Source organism: Macadamia integrifolia, chromosome 2 (genome assembly GCF_013358625.1).
Source record: "Macadamia integrifolia cultivar HAES 741 chromosome 2, SCU_Mint_v3, whole genome shotgun sequence".
Lineage (NCBI taxonomy): Eukaryota > Viridiplantae > Streptophyta > Magnoliopsida > Proteales > Proteaceae > Macadamia > Macadamia integrifolia.
Genome location: NC_056558.1, coordinates 10,150,694 through 10,170,389, shown reverse-complemented (window position 1 = coordinate 10,170,389; position 19,696 = coordinate 10,150,694). Strand labels below are relative to the sequence as shown.

The window sequence follows — 19,696 nt, the reverse complement described above, 5'->3', positions numbered from 1 at the left end:
AGTGAGAGAGATGGCTAGGGCTCTCTCGCCAGGACAAAATGGAGCTCTGATACCATGCTTCAAGTATTACAAAATGAGTAAAAAAACAGAGGGAATAAAAAGAGGAGAAAACAGAACCAAGAAAAGAACCAGGAGAATTTGTAAGATCTCTATGAGCACCACCTCTACATACTATTTGCTTTACCTAAGAAAATGATACGGTGAACTTCAATTGGACCATACTCACTCTTTCTCTCTTATATTTTACTTGTCCAGACTTTCCTGGCTCAGTGGTACTGGTTAAATAATATACCATTTGTGTACCTCTTCCAAGATAATAATAGGTCTTTTGCTTTTATTTATTGAAAAGTGTCACTTGTTACTGATATCAACGAATTAAATACTGATGCAGGGTTCAATTCTACGTTACGGCAGGGTAACATTACACACCATGAATACATTCAGGTTTCATTTCTTCTAAAGCCTTCTGTATGATTGTTGAATTCAAAGATCTTTCATCAATCTATTTTTATTATGCTCTTACATACAGGTAGGGAAAGGGAGAGATGTTGGGCTGAACCAAATTGCCCTATTTGAAGGCAAAGTAGCTGGTGGAAATGGAGAACAAGTCTTAAGCAGGGACATATACCGGCTTGGACAACTTTTTGACTTTTTCAGAATGCTATCGTTCTACTTCACAACTGTTGGTTTTTATGTGTGCACAATGGTATGCACTTCTGTTTTATGTAACAACTGTTTGAATTAATATTTGTTGTCCTAAGTTAGATGGAAGCTTCTGACAAAGTCATTATTTGTGCAGATGACCGTTCTTACTGTTTACATTTTTCTATATGGAAGAGCTTATTTGGTAATGTGACGTACTATATATCCTTGTTTACCTTTGATTCCATGATTTTTCCATGAATTGTTCATCTGGGATTGAATTTCATTTTCTCTAGACAAGGTGATATAATAATTTTTAGCATTAATAATATTCATATTTTTAACAATCAAGGTGCTGCCAAATCTTTCAGGCTTTCTCTGGTGTTGATAGTGGTATTAACAGGCTGGCTAAATTGTCGGGTAACACAGCACTGGATGCAGTTTTAAATACTCAATTCTTGTTCCAGATAGGAATTTTCACTGCCGTCCCAATGATAATGGGATTTGTACTTGAATTTGGATTGTTGAAGGTTAGTTCATATAAATATTGTGACTTCCAGTGATGTAGAAGTACTTCATTTGTTTGCTCTGCAAATAAAACATTAGCTTTGTTCAGACAAGCCATGGACCAAACTAGTTGTTTTTTGGATGGGTATGGGACCACACTAGTTGCTTGTGCTGAACCAGTAATATTAGTAGTAAAAACGTCAAGTATGAGCGGTTTCAGTTTCATTCTTTCCCATTGTATTTTCAGGGTGAAAGCTACTGAAACTGGTTTTCTGTTTATTGTTTCTTAATGTTATACCAGCATATAGAGGTTTATTGCCTTTGGTTTCTAATTGCGCTTTAAACTTTTGCAGGCTGTTTTCAGTTTTATCACCATGCAACTACAGTTGTGTTCTGTTTTCTTCACATTCTCTTTAGGAACTAGAACTCATTATTTTGGGCGTACAATACTCCATGGAGGTGCAAAAGTATGACCTCTTTTTGAACTATTATCTCAAGAAGTTTGTGCCATATTTTAAGAAATAAGAATGCTGACAATTACATGTAAAAACCTCACCAACAGTACAGAGCAACAGGTAGAGGCTTTGTGGTCCGTCACATCAAGTTTGCTGAAAATTACAGGCTTTATTCACGAAGTCATTTCGTGAAGGCGTAAGTTTTGTTTCTTGTATAGGTTAAATTGATGTTTCTTCTTGTGTTTTTGTGCTGTTAAAAGTTTTGAGCTCATTTGCTTTCCAATCTTCAAATTTTTTATATGCAGGCTTGAAGTGGCAATGCTTCTTATAGTTTACATAGCATATGGCTATACGAATGGAGGTGCAGTTTCTTTTGTTCTGCTTACTCTCAGCAGTTGGTTCCTTGTCATGTCGTGGCTCTTTGCTCCGTATATATTTAATCCATCAGGATTTGAATGGCAGAAGTAAGTAAGATGAAATTTATTATTTTTGGCAGTTTTTAATGAACATACTTTTGTAACTGCATGTTGTTAAATATACTCTTATTTTTCTTTCATCAGTGTCTCTCACAAAACTGTGTATGGACCTCATTTTTTTTTTTTCCTGTGTGAGACACAGGACTGTGGAGGACTTCAATGATTGGATCAGTTGGCTTCTTTATAAAGGTGGAGTTGGAGTAAAGGGAGAAAACAGTTGGGAATCATGGTGGGATGAGGAACAGGTTGGGTATTCTACCATAATTGTGTAGTTATCTTTTGGGTAGTTTTCCATGTAACAATGGAAAATGATTTTTCCGAAAATCACAATATAAATATTGTTGAGTTTTAGGGGTATTTTGGTCTATTCGATATTGCTTATATACTGCTTAGGGTGCAGGGGTATTCCTGTCCCTGGCTAATTGCTAAAGTAATATATAATAAAGGGAAAGACCTGTGGCAGACCATTCTGTCTGAGCCGCAGGTTAGCTTCCCTTCGGTTGAATGCAGGATTCTGGAATCGTAACAAATTTGAGCCATTCAATTTTATGGGTTTTTTTTTATCTAAATCGTCTCTTCCCACTCAGAGATGGGAGAGTGTAAAGTTAATGTTTAGGGTACTGGTACACATGCATCGACATACACAGAATGTGTGCCCATACAAAGGAGCTATTTGATAGATGTCCTGTCTATCCAACTGTTGGAATGGACATTTTATTCATGTGGCAGAATAGATGTCTTATGACATTTGGAAAAATAACATACCTTTGCCATAATAATAATAACAATAATAATTTTCCTTATCGTTTTTATTCTTCTATTAAAAAAAAAAAAAAAAAAAAAAAAAAAGGAGGTAAGTGAAATATGCTCCGGATTTTCAATTGTCTAAAAATATGCTCATATTTGGATTTTTGTTGTGCATGTGAATTCATGTTTAAAAACTATGGTTCTGTAACCTGGATCTTGCTAAATATCTTAAGATGTTATTCTTGTTAGTGTCTTGAGGTTGCGTATCAGCACATTACAATTGTATATGTAGTTTTAAATTTTTGTAGGTGTTAATATTGCTCAATAAAAATTTATCTGCTACCCCCAATGCTCTTAAATTTCTGTGATCTCAGTGGTTTTGAGTATATTTTGTTTGTCCATCTTTCTCCGTTTGTCTCTCCATGTCTTACGATCTCTCTCTCTCTCTCTCTCTCTCTCTCCTCTGTTTCTACAGATGCATATCCAAACATTGAGAGGTCGGATATTGGAAACCATTTTAAGCTTGAGATTTTTCTTCTTCCAGTATGGCATTGTCTACAAGCTCCATCTCACTGGAAATAACACTTCACTGGCGGTATGCTTTTCTACCTCTATGACCCTCACTATCCACCCCCCACCCCAAACCAAGGGGTGGGTGGGGGAAGGAAAAGTTTGTGGACTATTTTTTATTCGTGTTATCTGCATATACATGATGATTTATCCTGGTTCAACTATCATTCCTTTTGCATTATCTGTTGCATTGTCTACTTAATTTTGTTGCTGTGATTAAGTCTGGATACGCATGATAAAGGATGCAGTTCCGTTTCTGTATTAGTATAACTTGAGGTGTAAGGTCCCTCTTTTTTTTTTTTTGATGAATAAATAATTCATTACCAAGAAGAAGAAATATACAAGGGGGGAAGAAGGGGTGATCCAAAAAAGGAACAAGCTCTAGGGGGTGAGGGGGGGCTAATCCCAACTAGCAAAAGGAGACATCAATTAGGGGGGGAGATAATAGAGGAGGAGACATCAATTGGGGGCTAATCCACAACCATCCACTCCTTTCGTATGAAACAAATTATATTTCCAAAACATGCATCATAAATCATTGATTTTCATTAACTTTTCGTACATGTAAAATACGCTTGAAACCATTCAAAGCATACGCACATACAATAGAAAATCCCATGCATAACAGGTGAATCATGTTAATTTCCACCTACTGCTTGGGATACCCTCATCTGAACACAAATTCCCGGCCTTCGCCATTCTCTGTTTTTCATCCCAGTCTCAACCTTCCTTGATCTCTCTTGGCTTCTCCCCTCTGTTGGTCTCTCTCTCTCTCTCTCTCTCTCTCTCTCTCTCTTAATCTTTCTCTCCTCTATTCTCCTTCTTATGGACAAATCCCCAATGTGAAGAAAATCCCCCAGGATTTGGCCCTTTGCTTCTTCCTTTTTCTTTATATTAATATGCTTTGTCCTTTTTTTTAATAATAAAGAACCCATACAAAAGAAAACACTATTATATGTATCCCTATCATAATAATAAAATAGTATAATATATTAATCACCTCCTCCTACTCACTCTTACTCTCTCTTTTTCTCTTTCCATCCCCCTCTACCTCTTCTTCCGTATAAACCAAAACCACCTCTCTCTCGCCTATCTCTTCTTGATATAGGGACAACTTGCACACCAAAGAAGGATTGAGATTCCTACCTTTATATAAACTCTTAACTGTTATATGTGTGAGAACTAAACTTTCCTATTTTCTCTCTAGTCCTTTAACATAAGAAAGGTCACACTCAAGTAGGATATTACATATTATAGCCCTTAGAGAAACTTGGTGGTGGGATGAGGAAGTGCAAGCAGCCATTAAGCTCAAGAAAGACAATTTTAAGATTTAGCAAAGGACTAAGGAGGCCGAAGATCAAGAGAGGTATAAGGTTCCTAGAAATGAGGCAAGAAAGAATGTGGAGAAAGCACGGGTGAGAAAATATGAGGACTTCTACAATAATCTAAACACTAAGGAAGGGGGAAAGATATTTAGAAGATAGCTAAAATTTGAGACGGGAAGAGTAGAGATTTTGATAATGTTCGATGTATTAAGGGTGGTGATGGTAGAGTACTTGTAAAGGATGAAGACATTAACAGGAGATGGATTATGTATTTTTGCATCTTACTAAATGGAGACAACACATGGAGGAATAATGAGAGTATACATTATTACAGCACGCATCATAGATATGTCTGTAAGATAGGAGTGACTGGGGTTAAAGACGTCCTGAGTAAGATGAAAGTAGGTAAGACTCCAGGCCCAGATGAGTTACCAATTGAAATATGGAAGGGTTTGGGAGTGTGTGGGGTTGCCCGGCTAATAAGGTTGTTTAACAAAATTATGGACACGAGAAAGATGTCTGATGAATGGAGGAGAAGTATTGTTGTTCTAGTCTACAAAAATAAAGGCGATATACAAAGCTGCAATAACTATAAAAGCATAAGTCATACTATGAAATTGTGGGAGAAGGTCATCGAAGTCCGCATAAGAAGAGAATCTATGGTGTCGAGGAACTAATTTGGTTTTGTGCCTGGGAGAACCATGACAGAAGCGATTTACTTTCTACAAGCGCTTATGGAAAAATCAAGAACTTACAAGAAGGATCTTCATATGGTCTTCATCAACCTAAAAAAAGGCCTATGACAGAGTCCCCAGAGAGCTAATCTAGCATGCATTGGAGAAGAAAGGGGTGTCCAGTATGTATGTGGGCATAATTAAAGACATGTATGAGGGCATGCTAACTAGTGTAAGATTTTTAGGAGGTGATAGTAATGAGTTCCTAATTACCATTGGGTTACATCAAGGATCTGCTTTAAGTCTCTATCTGTTTACGTTTATCATGGATGATTTAACCAAGAATATTCAAGGAGAGGTTCCGTGTTTTATGCTTTTTGCTAATGATATCGTTATAGTGGATGAGACAGTGGAAGGGATTAATGATAAGTTGGAGTTATGGAGATCTACTTTAGAATCAAGAGGTCTTAAGATGAATAGAACGAAGATGGATTATATAGTGTGTAACTTTAGTAGCTCAAGGACGGATACTGATGTGGTGAAACTTGAGGAGAGAGATTCTGCAAAGTGTTTTATAAATATTTGGGGTTAACTTTTAATAACAATGGTGAGATAGATGATGGATGATGTCTCTCTTAAAGCAAGAAAGGTGAAGTGGAGAAGTGCATCTAGAGTGTTGTGTGATCGACGTATTCCTCTCAAGTTTAAAGGAAAGTTCTACTGGAAAAACTAGCTATGTTGTATGGGGCAGAATGTTGGGCAGTCAAGATGCGACAGAAGCGTAACACAGATAAATTGAGTGTTGTAGAGATGCAGATGTTGAGATGGATGTGCGGCAAGACTAAGAGAGATAAGAGTGAGGAATAACAGGGTAAGAGCTGAGTTGGGAGTGGCCCTGATTCAAGACAGACTTCGAGAATGCCACTTAAGGTGGTATGGCCATGTTCAGAGGAGGCCTTAGGATGCTCTAATGTGGAGGAGTGATTAGATCCAATGGGAAGGAAATAGAAGAGCTAGGGAGCTGACCTAAAATGACCATTGATAGGGTTTGGTGGAACCCTACCTCAAATTTTCCTGTTTGCCCCTCCTCCTTCGGCTTCTGGGTTCTTGTTCAGCCCATGTGGGCTTTTGATTTTGTTGTTGGGCTTTTGGCTCCTTTACTTTGTGTTGTATTAGACATGTCTCAAATGACATGTCTTCCACTCCTCATGCCCATTGGGCCTTGAATGCTGTCTTTTTTGGACTTTGGTAACCCTTATAGGGTTTGTAATCTCCCTTTGTGGGTATATTCTCCATCCCCCTTCTTTTAATGCATTTATTAAGGCTCTGTACTGTAACGTTCTAAAAAATGAGTTCTGATGTTTTTTCATTTTTTTGGAACAGAAATGGGGTAAAAACTGTATGGTAAGTCCGGTTTAATTCTTTTTTTTTTTTAAATGAACCGGGCACTTATGAGGCTTTGGAACCCTTTTTTTGGAGCATGAAAAGCTTGCTTTTCATTTTCATAATTGATTCTGAGCAAAAGGCGCCAAAATAGATAGGTGACTTAAGTTAAGAAGGGTAAATGGGGAAATTACCTTCAAAACATAACAAAAGGTGTATTTCAAGGGTATTGTAAACCCTAACACCATTTTGCACTTGGAGAACGGCCAGAGAAGAGAAGGGGATCGCTGAAACAAAGAGTAAGAGCCATCACCGTCTTCGATCTGCCATCACCATGCGATCGCTCCCTTTCTCTCTCTGTCTCTTTCTCTTTCTCTTTCTCTCCCTCTCCCTCTCCCTCTCCCTCTCCCCAATGGTTTTGCTTATTTTGCAGGTTTTCAATTTTTTTTTTTTTTTTTTTTTTTTTTTTTTTTTTTTTTTTTACTTTCCTATGCTTAGATATTATTGCTGGATTTTATTGGACGTTCTTATAAACCTCATTGATCTTCACGGATTTTTCTAGTAAGGATTTGTGGATGAAGAAGCTGCCTAGACCTAGGATATTCTGTGGTGTATCATTGTACTTATTTTCCTCTTGAATTCATCTATCACTATACTCTATTATCGACAGGCCTAATACATCCTCTGAGGGTTGTTTGTTCCTTTTTCTTTTTCTTGATTTGAATTGCTGGTCAGCTTCTATATGAACACTCTGGGAGGGGAAGACCAGAAATTTCAACTAGTCATGTAGAGGATGGGGAGTTCCTGGAAGAACTAGACAAGTTTTTGGTGGGAAGGTCTACTATCATGGGGATTTCTATATTCAAAAGGAAGAGATTGGAGTTCAATGAGATGGAGCCCAATCAGTTATTCAATTTCACCCCCCGAATCAGTTTATCAATTCAGTGACAAAATCTCAGAGCATACAGGGTCAAAGGGATATGATCAAATCGAAGCCTTGTTGACTGCTGAGGAAATCATTTTTTCTCTTTCAATGTCCTTTCTCCTTTTATTTGTTGAGCTAAATATTAAAAGAAGCATCAATGTCTACACAACAAAAGGATACAAGGGCCAACCAATGGAGGCAATAACCTCTATATGGTATAATTTTCATTAAAGATAACACCAAAAAACAGTTTCATGAATTGAGGCCTCCAAGTCCAAACAACCTTATCTACTAATTTAATGTGAGGACTGTAGGAGTCTCTAGTAAGACATATTAAACAAAATCTTGATTTCTAGAATTTTTTTACCGAAGCTATTGGTCTGAAGAAAATTCCGAATTAAGATAACTTGTGGATCGATTGCATATAATTAATTGTCTTACAGAGAAATGCAAGGTGAAGGACCCATGTGTCCATGTGGACAAGGTCAGATGGTGTTGAAGGTATCTCATGCCAAAAGAAACCCAGTATGGTTTTACAAATGTCCCACAAATGAAACCCATGTAGGACATTTCATGTGGGTAGACAACCACCATCCCGATGAGGATATTGATGATCGCAAATATAATAATGGTTTCAAGAATTATCCACAAGGAGGATATGACCATCATATTAATCGATCGCAAGGAAACACACCGAAATATTTCATATTTGACGTGACAACCGTGTTGTTGATATGGAACTTGATCATATCATTATTCTTGTTTATGTCTTATTTTGACTTTATTCATTTGTGTAATAATGGTTTTATAACTTAAAATTTATTAGAAAACCATTGACTATCTTTAGATTTTATTTAAAAATTACAACTTTGACACCCATGGTGATATGTCTTTTTATGTAAATATTGGTTTCTAATAGAAATGGTTCTGTTAAGTGCGAACCATACGGGGTTCTGTTTCTTCCAGGTTACAAAATCAATTTTCTTTTGGGGTTACCATACAGTATTTTTTACGCATAATCACTCCAGAAAAACAGAAATGCAAAAAAGTGTGCCAGTCCCAAAATCATGTTTAAAAAACAGAATCGTTACAATGCAGAGCCTAATTCACCCAAAAAAAATGACCATTGAAGATTTGGTAAGGAAAGTCATGCAAAAGCTAGGTCTTGACTTTTGTATGACATCAAATAGAGCAATTTGGAGGATAAAGATCCATGTTGCTGACTGCCTTTAGGTGGGATGGCCCGGAGGTGTTGCATTGCCTTTGTTTCATTTCTTTTCTTTATTTTTCCCCTTTCCCTCTTCTTTTTTTTATATTTTTCTTTAACTGATCCATGTAGTCGACCCCATTCAGTTGGGAAAATTCTTAGTTGTTGTTGTATCCCACTCAAAGATGTATTCCCACTCACCGTACAACTCTCTATTTTAGTATATTACTGTTATATCTTTATAAAAACAAGCCAACCACTACCTCTTTCTACTATCATATTTTTGTTATAAAGTACACCCATCCTTTCTTGTCTCCTACTTTTCCTCATGTCTACATCGTAAGACAGCAATGCATCTCAATTAAGATATACTTTTAATAAATTCCCACCAGAATTAATTCTCTTCTCTCTTCATTTCTTTTCTATTGCTTGATAAGATTTAATATATTTATATTGTCTATCCACAAAAGGTAATTGATATAAAACTAATCCACCAAATGGGTGACGTATTGCCTCTTTTACCCTATTCAATTCAACAAATTTCATTCTTATCCAACCCAATGAAAATTCCAAATTTTCACCTACTTCATAAAATGTCAAATTCTACCCTTAACCCATATAAAATATTTCTTTTTGGATGAATAAATAATTTTATTACCAAACGGAAGAGAGAATATACAAGGGGGTAAGGAAAGGGAACAAAGCCTAAATCCTCAAAGGGAGGGAAGGCACAACAAAAAAAAAAACTTAGGGGGACCCCAACAAAAAATTATGTTTTTTTGAAAAATTACCCATCTTGGCCATTATATGACCATAGCGCATTGTATCGGTACATACCGATACTCACCGATACGTGCCAATATATACCGATACGTACCGATCGATACATACCGATACTTACCGATACGCAAGCTTGGAGCTCACATCAAAGTACATTTTACCTCAATTTTATAATTTTCATAGACGTATCGAGGCATATCGTATCGTATCAATGTGTATTGGTGGTATATTGATGTATATCGGTATGTATTGTAGGATATATATCGATACGAAAGGATTTTAAAAATTTCATGTATCGTATCGATGTGTATCGTATCGATCGGCTAAATTTAAGATACGTATCGGAGGGTATCGTATCGGTATCGGTATCGGAGATACTTAAAACCATGGGTAGGAGAAAGAGTGGTGATCAGGGTCTTCAACACCATCCCAGCAAAGACACAAGAGGGTGAGACTGGAATGTGCCGATAGATGAGGAACGATTGCATGGGAAGGCAGTTGGAAAGAGTGCGCCAGGTAATAAAGTTGTGGCAGGGGATTTGACCTTTGAGCCAGATGATTTTGTGCCAAGGAGCAGTGGGACTAAAGAAGCGAATGTGGTTCCAAGCTTAGGCCGATGTGAACTAGCCAGTAGAGGAGGGAAGTCAGATGATCTTATCGTCTCTTCCCCTATAACCAGGGGGAATGGGGAGAAGGGCAAAAGATCAGCTAGGGGGGAGGAGAGGAAGGAGGGGACCACTCGCAAAGAGAGATAATGGAGGCCACAAAAGCGCAACTGGGAAGGACCGAGGAGTAGAGGATACAGGGGGTGATCAGGGAAAGAAGGATGCCAGGGATCTAGCCAAAGAGAGGTAGAGGCATAGTTGTCACGGCTTCAAATTGATGTCAAGGCGGTGGAGGCTTGGCTAATCGATTTGGCGATGAATTGCCCGTTATGGCGTTGCCATGGCGGTCAAATTGCCCATGTGTCATTTTTTATTTTTCCTATTTTCTAAAGTTATTTAGTATGCTATTTTTTTATTTTCCTTATTTTCTAAAGTTATTTAGCATGCTACAAGCCTACAGTTTATACCCTATAACATATAAAACCAACATTAAGCAACATCAAATCATCAAAAATCAACATAGCCTTATCAAAATCACCCTGCATTTTACAAAAAATTGACTGCCTAGTGAATTAGGCATGACTGGCGTCCATGGCGGTGCCGCCGATCAACCAATGGCGACCGCCATTTGTGTCACGTAAATCGTAGCACTACCATGAACTTCTTTTTCCGCCAGGACGTCAAATCGCCGTCTTGGCGATGCCATGACAACTATGGGTAGAGGAGCCATTGCCGATGGAGTAAGAGATAGCACCGAGTGCCAATGATCTTTTGCTAAGAATTTTGTGCCAGATCTAAGAGGCATCAGGAGAAGGGGAGAGTCCAAATGGAATCATTTCAGATGGGAGAGTAGTAGACCCAGACCAGATGCTCTTCTACTTCGAGCCAATCTTTCAAATGAGCTTGGGAATGCTAGTAGTATTGACATATTTTATCTTTCTTAGGCCCAGGCCACCTTCTGATTTGGGAAGGCAAACTTTGGCCCAACTCATTAGCTTGAGGAATTTGGAGGAATCAGTTCTTTTCCAAAGGAACACAAAAGGGTGTCAATGGCGTTATAGGTGGTAGGGAGAAGAAAGACACATGACCATTAGGGGTACATGGATTGCAACACTGATCTGATGAGGACCAGCGGCCAGCATAAGAGAGCAGCTTTGATGTAAATAAGTCACTTAATGAGCTTATTTTATTGCAAATAAGCCTTGGGTTAGGTTATGTATGTGTTGGGCCTTTGATCCCATATGTTTTCTTTGTAATGAGCCACTTTAATGGGCTTAAAATATGGGAAGAAAGTAGGAAAATGGGATTTAATTCATTAGTTTAGTTAGAGTCCTGTTTCGAGTCTATTTCCTTTGTTATTTCAATTTAAGTCAGCTTAGGTTTCCCTATTAGTGAATGACTAGTTAGTTACCTACTCCGTGTTGGAGTTCTAGTCATACTCTATGTTGGAGTTCTAGTCTAGTCCTACTTGGAGTCCAACTCCTATTATGTAAGGTCTACTGCTACTTAGAGTCCAACTCCTAGTTAGGTTTTTTTACTGGTAGTCTGCCCTCTTTATATAGAGGAGCTAATGTACTCTAGTTGGACAGATTTGAAGAATGATGAATTGAGTTAATGTTTGAGAGCCTGAGGGTTGTGTCAATGATTCTTCCCCTCCTTCTTTATGCGATTTCTCTCCCTCCCTGGTTGGATTTGTGCAATATCTAATTGTGTGATCCCTTCCTCTCCCTGCTATTCTGATTTCCCCTCTTTTCCCTAAAGCTACCCTATCAATTTGGTATCAAAGCCGAAGGATCCCTTGCTCTACTGAAACGCAACTCCCTTTCTCTCCCTATTCCCTCCAAAAAAGAAAAAGCAAAATTGACCGATGGATCTAGACCTTTTATTGGATATCCGTCAACAAATGCAATTGATGCAAGTGAAGCTTGATGAGGCTCAACGACATTGCACGGACTTCAAATCCTTAGCACACTCTACTTTCAACTATGTGATCTCAGCCGTTGAACATCATGTAGACAAACCAGAAGATGAACCACCAGTGGTAGAAGATGAGATGACACTGTTGGAAGTTGAAGATCAACTTTTCGAAAATTTTAAATTAGTTGATCTCTTCAATGAACCAATCGATTTTATTTTTCCGAGTCACTACTTCACCTTTGAACTTCACCTCGTGGATTTCATAGCATTCGATCATGGTTTTGATGGGTACTTCATACAGGAAAAGTTGGATATTGATCGATTGGTGTTGATTCTCCCGTTCTACAAAACTCGTGGACGAGTTTTCTCAACATTGGGAGAATTGATGTAGACAAGTCGCTTAATGGGATTGTTTTATTGCAAATAAGTGTTGGGTTGGGTTATGTATGTGTTGGGCCTTTGATCCCATGTGTTTAGTTAGAGTCATGTTTTGAGTCTATTTTCTTTGTTATTTCAGTTTGAGTCAGCTATTAGTGAATGACTAGTTAGTTACCTACTCAGTGTTGGAGTTCTAATCCTACTCCATGTTGGAGTTATAGTCTAGTTCTACTTGGAGTACAACTATTATGTAAGGTCTAATCCTACTTGGAGTCTAACTCCTAGTTAGGTTATGACTGCTAGTCTGCCCTCTTTATATAGAGGAGCTAATGTACTCTAATTGGACATATTTGAAGAATGATGAATTGAGTTGATGTTTGAGAGCCTGAGGGATGTGAATGATTCTTCCCCTCCCCCTTCTTTATGCGATTTCTCTCCCTCCCTGGTTGGATTTGTGCAGTATCTAATTGTATGATCCCTTCCTCCCCCTGCTATTCTGATTTCCCCTCTTTTCACTAAGGCTATCCCATCACGCTTACCTTTCCAATGCTAGAGCCTTTTCCTCAGGAGATAAAGAATTGGAGAGCAGTGGTGGGCTGACAGCCTGGCGGGGATAAGAGGAGGCCAAGATATTTGACAGGCAGGGACCCAAGGGAAGAACCAATGAGGTCAAGGAGCCTAGATTGATAAGGGATAGAAACACTAGAAAGAAAGAGGTTGGACTAAGAAGATTGGTTCAAAGCCCAGATAAGGATTCAAAGAAATGGAGGGAAGACATGATGGAGGAGATGGAGGAAGGGTCAGCTCTGGAAAAGATCATGAGATCGTCAGCAAAAGCAAGATGGGTGAGCATAAGGGCTTTACATTGGGGAATCGGGGAGATAAGGTGTTGGTCCGTGGAGGACTGAATGAGCGAGAGAGAACCTCAAGAGCAAGAGAGGAAAGGGGAGAGGGGACAACCTTGCCTAATACCCACAGAAGAAGAGAAGTATCCCGCAGGACTACCATTGATCATGACTGAGAAGGAAGGGGAGGAAATGCAGGAGTGAATCCAGTAGACAAAAGAGGGAGGAAAGGACATCTAGAGAAGGACTTTAGTGATAAAATCACAGCGGATGGAGTCAAATGCCTTACGAATATCTATTTTGAGGAGAGCAGCTGAGGAGTGGGACTTGCTCTCAAATCCTCTGACAATAAGAGCATAATGTTGTTAGCAATGCTCCTACCCACAATGAAGGTAGATTGATTAGCATTGACCAGGGAATCAATGACCAATTGAATCTGATTAGCCAAAATTTAACAATGAATTTGTAGAGGTTGCACAGAGAGATGGGCCTGAAGTCGGTTGAGGGAGCAGTCCCATCTTTCTTGGGGATAAGGCACAGAAAGGTGAGTGACCTTTTCTTGTGATGGGGGGAGCTACAATGTCATTCCTCACTACTACTATGGCCATTTTAGGTCTACCCCTAACTCGTTTAGCTCCTTCAATCGGAATCAGATTAGTAGATCTCTCTTCCTTACTGGGGCATCCCTAGGCGTCCGTTGAACATGGCCGTACCACCTCAAACAACTTTCTTGGAGGTTTTCATTTATCGGTGAAACTCCCAAATCAGCTCTAATACATTTATTCCTTACTTCATCCTTCCTAGTTTTGCCACACATCCATCTTAACTTATTTATCTCCGCTACATATAGCTTCTCTATATGACACTTCCTAACTGCCCCACATTCCGCCCATACATCATAGTCGGTCGTGCAACAGTCTTGTAGAATTTTCCTTTAAGCTTTAAAAGACAGAAATATAATATGGCATACAATTATACCCCTACAAAGCCGACATAACAGTTCCATCAATGCGCTCTGACTGCATGATGATCTAGAAGATGGTTTTCGACTGCATTAAGATTTAGAACATTGGAAAGCTGGTTGAAGTAGATTTTCAGATGTGTTAAAACATCAGGAGTTTCAGAATGAGCTCTTAATCTTTGTGAAAGCAGAATCAAATAAATGTCAGCAATTCCTTAACCAGAATTAATGGAACCCGTCTACATCAATAATGAATGAATAAAGAGGGAAACATTATAGGGTACTGATATTAACCATGCTTTCTTAAGTTATAGCTCAATTTCTCATTGAAATAACGGTTCCCCTTCCATCTCCAGATTTATGGTTTCTCGTGGGTTGTGCTCGTGGCGATTGTCATGATATTCAAGGTTTGCACAATTTCTAGTATCTTTTGTTTTTTGGCCTTTATATTCAGCACCACTACAAGGAAAATTATGTATGCTTTTATTTTCCTGCTAAGTTTTCATTTATGTACTTATACCTTCTATTGCTGTGCAGATCTTCACCTTTAGCCCCCAAAAGTCAACCAACATACAGTTGTTGATGCGTTTTATACAGGGAACTCTGTTTTTAACTCTTATTGCTGCACTATGCCTTGTTGTTGCCTTCACTAATCTATCAATTCTAGATATTTTTGCCAGTGTCCTAGCATATATTCCTACTGGCTGGGCTATTCTATCGGTAAGTTAATTATGTGTCAACATCCTTTGTTACTCATTCCTACATCAAGTTGCAAAACAAAAAAGAGATGGTTCAATAGGATCGTATACGAGAACAACTGGGTCAGTGAGTCATAATTTTTATCTAAACGACTCAAAAGACAATGGAAGGATTTTCGGAAAATGTAGATCTAAATAATTCTTCGACTGTCCTGATTTTTTATCTGGATTATTTGGCTTGCTTAGCCCATTGGATGATCTGCTGAGTAAAACTGTATTTGTGATTAAGGAAGACAATTCAAGAATCTTATTGAGCACACATCTGGTGCCATAAGGGCAAATTACCAGCACAGAATTTTTAGCTGTAGGAATATGATCTTTCAGAGATTTACCTTTAGTGTTTTCGGGAATTACAGGACCATCCCATAACTTTAAAGACTCCCTTTCCTGTGTAACAACCTTCTGAATGTCTTATATTCCAGAAATATCTGTGGTCAAGTCCAATAAGGCGTGATGCTCCAAGTCTCCACAACACTAATCAACAATCCCTTCACTAGAACAGGGTTTCTATGAAAGCATCAAGTTAGCTAACGACCGACTCTACATGACATTACCCCCAAATAAGAAACTTCCTAACGCTTTAGGACTAATAACTTGAGTCCCTTTGTTAAGGGAGAAACTTTAAAGCCAGTAACACCTAAAAAGGCTTTCTAACCTGAGACTCATCTAACCCGATTTTTAAAAATACAGCAAGATAAGACTTGGGAAAGTGAAATAAATTCGTACTTTCCCACATTCTAAATATTTCGGCGGATGTCAAGTAATCCCATAAAAGTAATCAGTCTATCTCATGTAATATCAAAACAATTACTGTTTCTTGACTTTTAATTGCATCAATAAATGAAGGGAAAGTGTTTCCTGTCCAGGAGCATAGCCTATGCCAGCAGGAAACACCCAATGAGTGCCCCTGGAAAGGAATCATTTCAGGGAGCAGATAGGTCATTTCAGGGGGGAAAGGATAGAGATAGAGAGATGGAAGCACTATCAGAGGCTACCCTCCTGGACATGAATCAATTCCCCATAAATGAATTATATCTAGAAAACCTGACATCCAGTTTTTGTATCTGTCAAATGCAATGAGTAAAATCTTGTCTAATAACCCATTAGCATCGTGGTTAGGATTTGTTGGATGAAAATTCACAATTGAGGTGTCAGAAATATTCTAAAGAAATCTAGCTTTTTTGTTACAGTTTGAGGTTCTGTTAGCATTTGATTAGCAAAAATGGACCAAAAATTCTTATTTAGAATTGTTATTACTTGGGTATTTTGGTCATTTTATATGTTTTTGCAACCAAAATACTTTGACTAGGGTATAAGATATAATTTTACCTTTCGAGTTTCTGCTGTATGTAGAGATTAAACTATAGGTTTTTGGATGGTGTTCATACGAAGGATTTTAAATATATTTTCCTTTTTTTGTCTTGGGGGTCAGATTATGGTTGTTGTTTTGACAACCTTTACCGGCTCTTTGATGTTCTCATCAAGCTTAGATTTATTGCATTTTATGTTAATAACCTCCTGCTTTTATGCATTCTACAGCTGGCCATCACATGGAAGCAGATAGTAAGGAGATTGGGACTTTGGGATTCAGTACGTGAGTTTGGCCGATATTATGATGCTGGGATGGGTATAATTATATTTGTACCAGTGGCAGTGTTGTCATGGTTCCCATTTGTATCTACCTTCCAGTCACGTCTTCTCTTTAACCAAGCATTCAGCAGAGGGCTGGAGATATCCCTCATCCTAGCCGGAAACAAAGCCAATGTTCAGGCTTAAACATAAATGGTTTGTTTCTGATAAATACGATGGCTTTCTTCTGCAATCTACCTTGAGTTTATTTCTTAAATGAAGCATGTGACCAGGACCTACAGATGGCCATCCTCCTTATCGGTATCAAGATCAGGCTCGATTATCCACTCAACAGCTGCAGCTCGGTTGGTGTTTGTACTATGTTCTGTATATCTGACCTGTGAATTACATAGCTGAAGCATGTAGGGAAACTGGAGTGTGCACTATGTACAGGGGATTTTACTTAAATGTTGTTGTACACTTGTATTTAGGCATTTTATTTTTCATCATCTTTGGGATTCTTTGTTTCTTCATTTCCATCTTCCTTCCTCATGGGTTGCATTTTTATATAAAACTCTCCGATTCCAATAGTGATTTTTGACTCTAGACCAAGATTATTGCAATGATTTCACATGGTATCTCCCCAAAAGAGAATTTAGAGTGAAACTAATGTGTTCTAATACAGACAGGTGCCTATGGGTTTCTTTTGCTGATCTTATATTCTCCCTGATCATGTTGGACTTGGACTCCCAGCACCTCTATTGGTTTTTGTGGGAAATGCTCTCTATATACCTGTGCACACATAAATATTTATGCATTTACCTATTAAAATATTTAAATAGGAATTTCTGAAAGAATTGCATAATTTATTTGAGAATTTTCATTTTGATCTCGCTGAAACAAAATTTACATCAAGAGAAAAATTCTTAAAGTAATTAAAGTAAAAAATTACAGCTAAAAGAAGTGATTTTTTTTATTGACAATCCTTGTTTGAGGTGTCAAATAATTTGTAGTTTTATTTTATTGTCATTTTATAACACATTTTCTTTTAAGGAGAGTAAAGTCATTTGGAAAGCATGCGAGTAATGATAGTTATGGAAAATGATGTAATTGTAAGTCATTTTTAAATAATTGTGAGAACTTTATTTTTACTTTGAACGTAAAGAGTTTTTAGAAAAACATTGACAATCAAAGAATGTTACATGTATAGAGATGTGAGACTACGGCCCCTCAAAAAAATTGAGAATTTACTAAAAATAATTGATTTTTTTAATAATAGACTGTTATCTAATGGCTACCAATTATAAATTGTTTATATTTTAATGTCGAGGACTAGTGCAGCAACAATAATCATAATTTTGTTCCAACTTGATGAGGTTTAGAAGTACCAATAAGAAGTAAAAGAGGGTAAAAGAAGACAAAGCTGTAGAAAGCAGCATCATTGTAACATCCCTTAAAAGGGTTGACTAGACGGGTTCTTGTCTTGGTCAAACTAGAATCGAGTCTTGCCATCTGCAAAAATCAAAATCTGATTGGACCAAGCCATACTCAATCTTGATTCTGGATATTCTAGAATAGCCGATTATAGTGTTTTTTGGGTCCTGATCATTAGGTTTTCAAATCTTAATGGCCTATTCTAAGGTATTTTGGACGGCTCATTAGATTTTCATATATGAAGGGTCAATTCTAAGGTTTTAGGGATGGGATCATTAGATTTTTTTCTCCAAAGGACCGTTTATAGAGTTCTCGAGACTAGATAATTACATTTTTCATATATGAAGGGTCGATTATAAGGTTCTTGGGATTGCTTTTGCCAATTCTACCCCCATACTTGGACCTTTGAGAGGATTTTACTTCAAGATGATCACGTTTCTTTGCAAAATAATTTTGAAGGGAGTGTGAGCTCCCCATGATGCTAGTTTTAACCTTAAGCAACTGTAATTTTTTTTTCCCCTGAAATGTTCTTGTGGAGAAGTATGGTTCCTGTGCATGCAAGGGACCAATGGATAAAAATGTCATTATTCATTTTATGTAGTTAGACCAGTCATTTCGCTCCCCTCGCAATGTGTTTTGATGCAGGGCCCACATTCCACCCCGGAAACCATAGAAGAAATCAGCACAAGATGACGGTTTTGTCCTTTTGCTCAACCGCTGTAGATTAAGATATGGTCAACATGTCAAACTTTTGTCAATCTCATCATGTCAGCATGTTAATAGGGTACCGTTAGAATGCCACGTGGGAGACCTCTAGACAAAACCCCCATGACAGGTCCGCTTTGAAGGGCAGTCTCCCCCTAAAGACTCGCTCTCTCTCTCTCTCTCTATATTCCGATTTCCTTTTTCTTGCTTTTCTTTCTGTTCTCTTCCTCTCTCTTTCTTCGCGGTCGTCTCCGATTCCCTTCGTCTCTGGAACTCGAAGCCCCCGCGATCATACCCTCATGTCGTCGGTAAGAATTTTTATTCCCTTCTCCCACTCTCTTTGTCTTTCTTTCTCTCCCTCTCCTTCCGTCTCTTGTTTTTTTCTTTTCTCACTTGATCGCCACCTCCGTCCAATGTTGGCTTTTTCAATTCCTTTTTGTATGGGGTGAACAAATGAATTACACTTTGAGATTTAGGGTTTTGCCTCAGCTTAGGGCTGAATTATGAGAATTATGGTAGGGACATTGGTCTCCAAAGTTAGCCTTGTATGTTTGGTTTTAGAAACATAATAATCATATCATAAGATGGAGAAAAGTAGAGTTTTTTTTTTTCCGATTCGTTTGCGATAAATAAGAAAGTTGTCTTTGTGGTGACTGTAATGGAACTTGGAAATTTGGACATGGTGGAGGTGGTCTAGTCCCCTTCCTCCGCCCACCTGATCAAAGTCGATGTTTATAATGATGAGAAGCGATGATTTGTTATATATGTATGTAAGTGATTGTAGTTCAGGTTTTGAAGGCTTTTTTTCTTCTTCTTTTTTTTTGGGGGGGGGG

At 38.1% G+C, this 19,696-nt stretch overlaps 2 protein-coding genes across 3 annotated transcripts in view; both read left to right on the top strand.

Annotated features, from left to right (window-relative positions):
- Positions 1 to 301: 301 nt before the first annotated feature.
- LOC122060785 (callose synthase 10-like) lies at positions 302 to 17,336 on the top strand. Of its 2 annotated transcripts, XM_042623896.1 has the most exons (13): positions 302 to 444; positions 530 to 706; positions 800 to 847; positions 1,014 to 1,172; positions 1,503 to 1,616; positions 1,712 to 1,800; positions 1,910 to 2,068; positions 2,223 to 2,325; positions 3,303 to 3,422; positions 14,754 to 14,804; positions 14,935 to 15,117; positions 16,695 to 16,940; positions 17,018 to 17,336. In XM_042623896.1, the coding sequence occupies exons 2-12, from the start codon at positions 659 to 661 to the stop codon at positions 16,929 to 16,931; spliced, it is 1,311 nt and encodes a 436-aa protein (XP_042479830.1). In that variant the 5' UTR covers positions 302 to 444; positions 530 to 658; the 3' UTR covers positions 16,932 to 16,940; positions 17,018 to 17,336. The 2 variants fall into 2 exon arrangements, with proteins under 2 accessions (XP_042479830.1, XP_042479823.1); XM_042623889.1 differs by having other exon boundaries at positions 16,695 to 17,336.
- Positions 17,337 to 19,013: 1,677 nt separating this feature from the next.
- The window catches only part of LOC122060802 (protein NOI4-like), a 3,110-nt gene continuing 2,427 nt past the window's right edge, over positions 19,014 to 19,696 (top strand). Inside the window, exon 1 of the mRNA XM_042623906.1 lies at positions 19,014 to 19,171. Coding sequence (XP_042479840.1) covers positions 19,163 to 19,171 — 9 coding nt within the window. The 5' untranslated portion in view covers positions 19,014 to 19,162. The remainder of the gene's footprint in view (positions 19,172 to 19,696) is intronic.

Coding starts and splice junctions, on each gene's coding strand:
- LOC122060785 (XM_042623896.1), top strand. CDS start 659: ATGCTATCGTTCTACTTCACAACTGTTGGTTTTTATGTGTGCACAATG. Junction 1,173..1,502: donor TTGAATTTGGATTGTTGAAG/GTTAGTTCATAT, acceptor AAACTTTTGCAG/GCTGTTTTCAGTTTTATCAC. Junction 14,805..14,934: donor CGATTGTCATGATATTCAAG/GTTTGCACAATT, acceptor ATTGCTGTGCAG/ATCTTCACCTTTAGCCCCCA.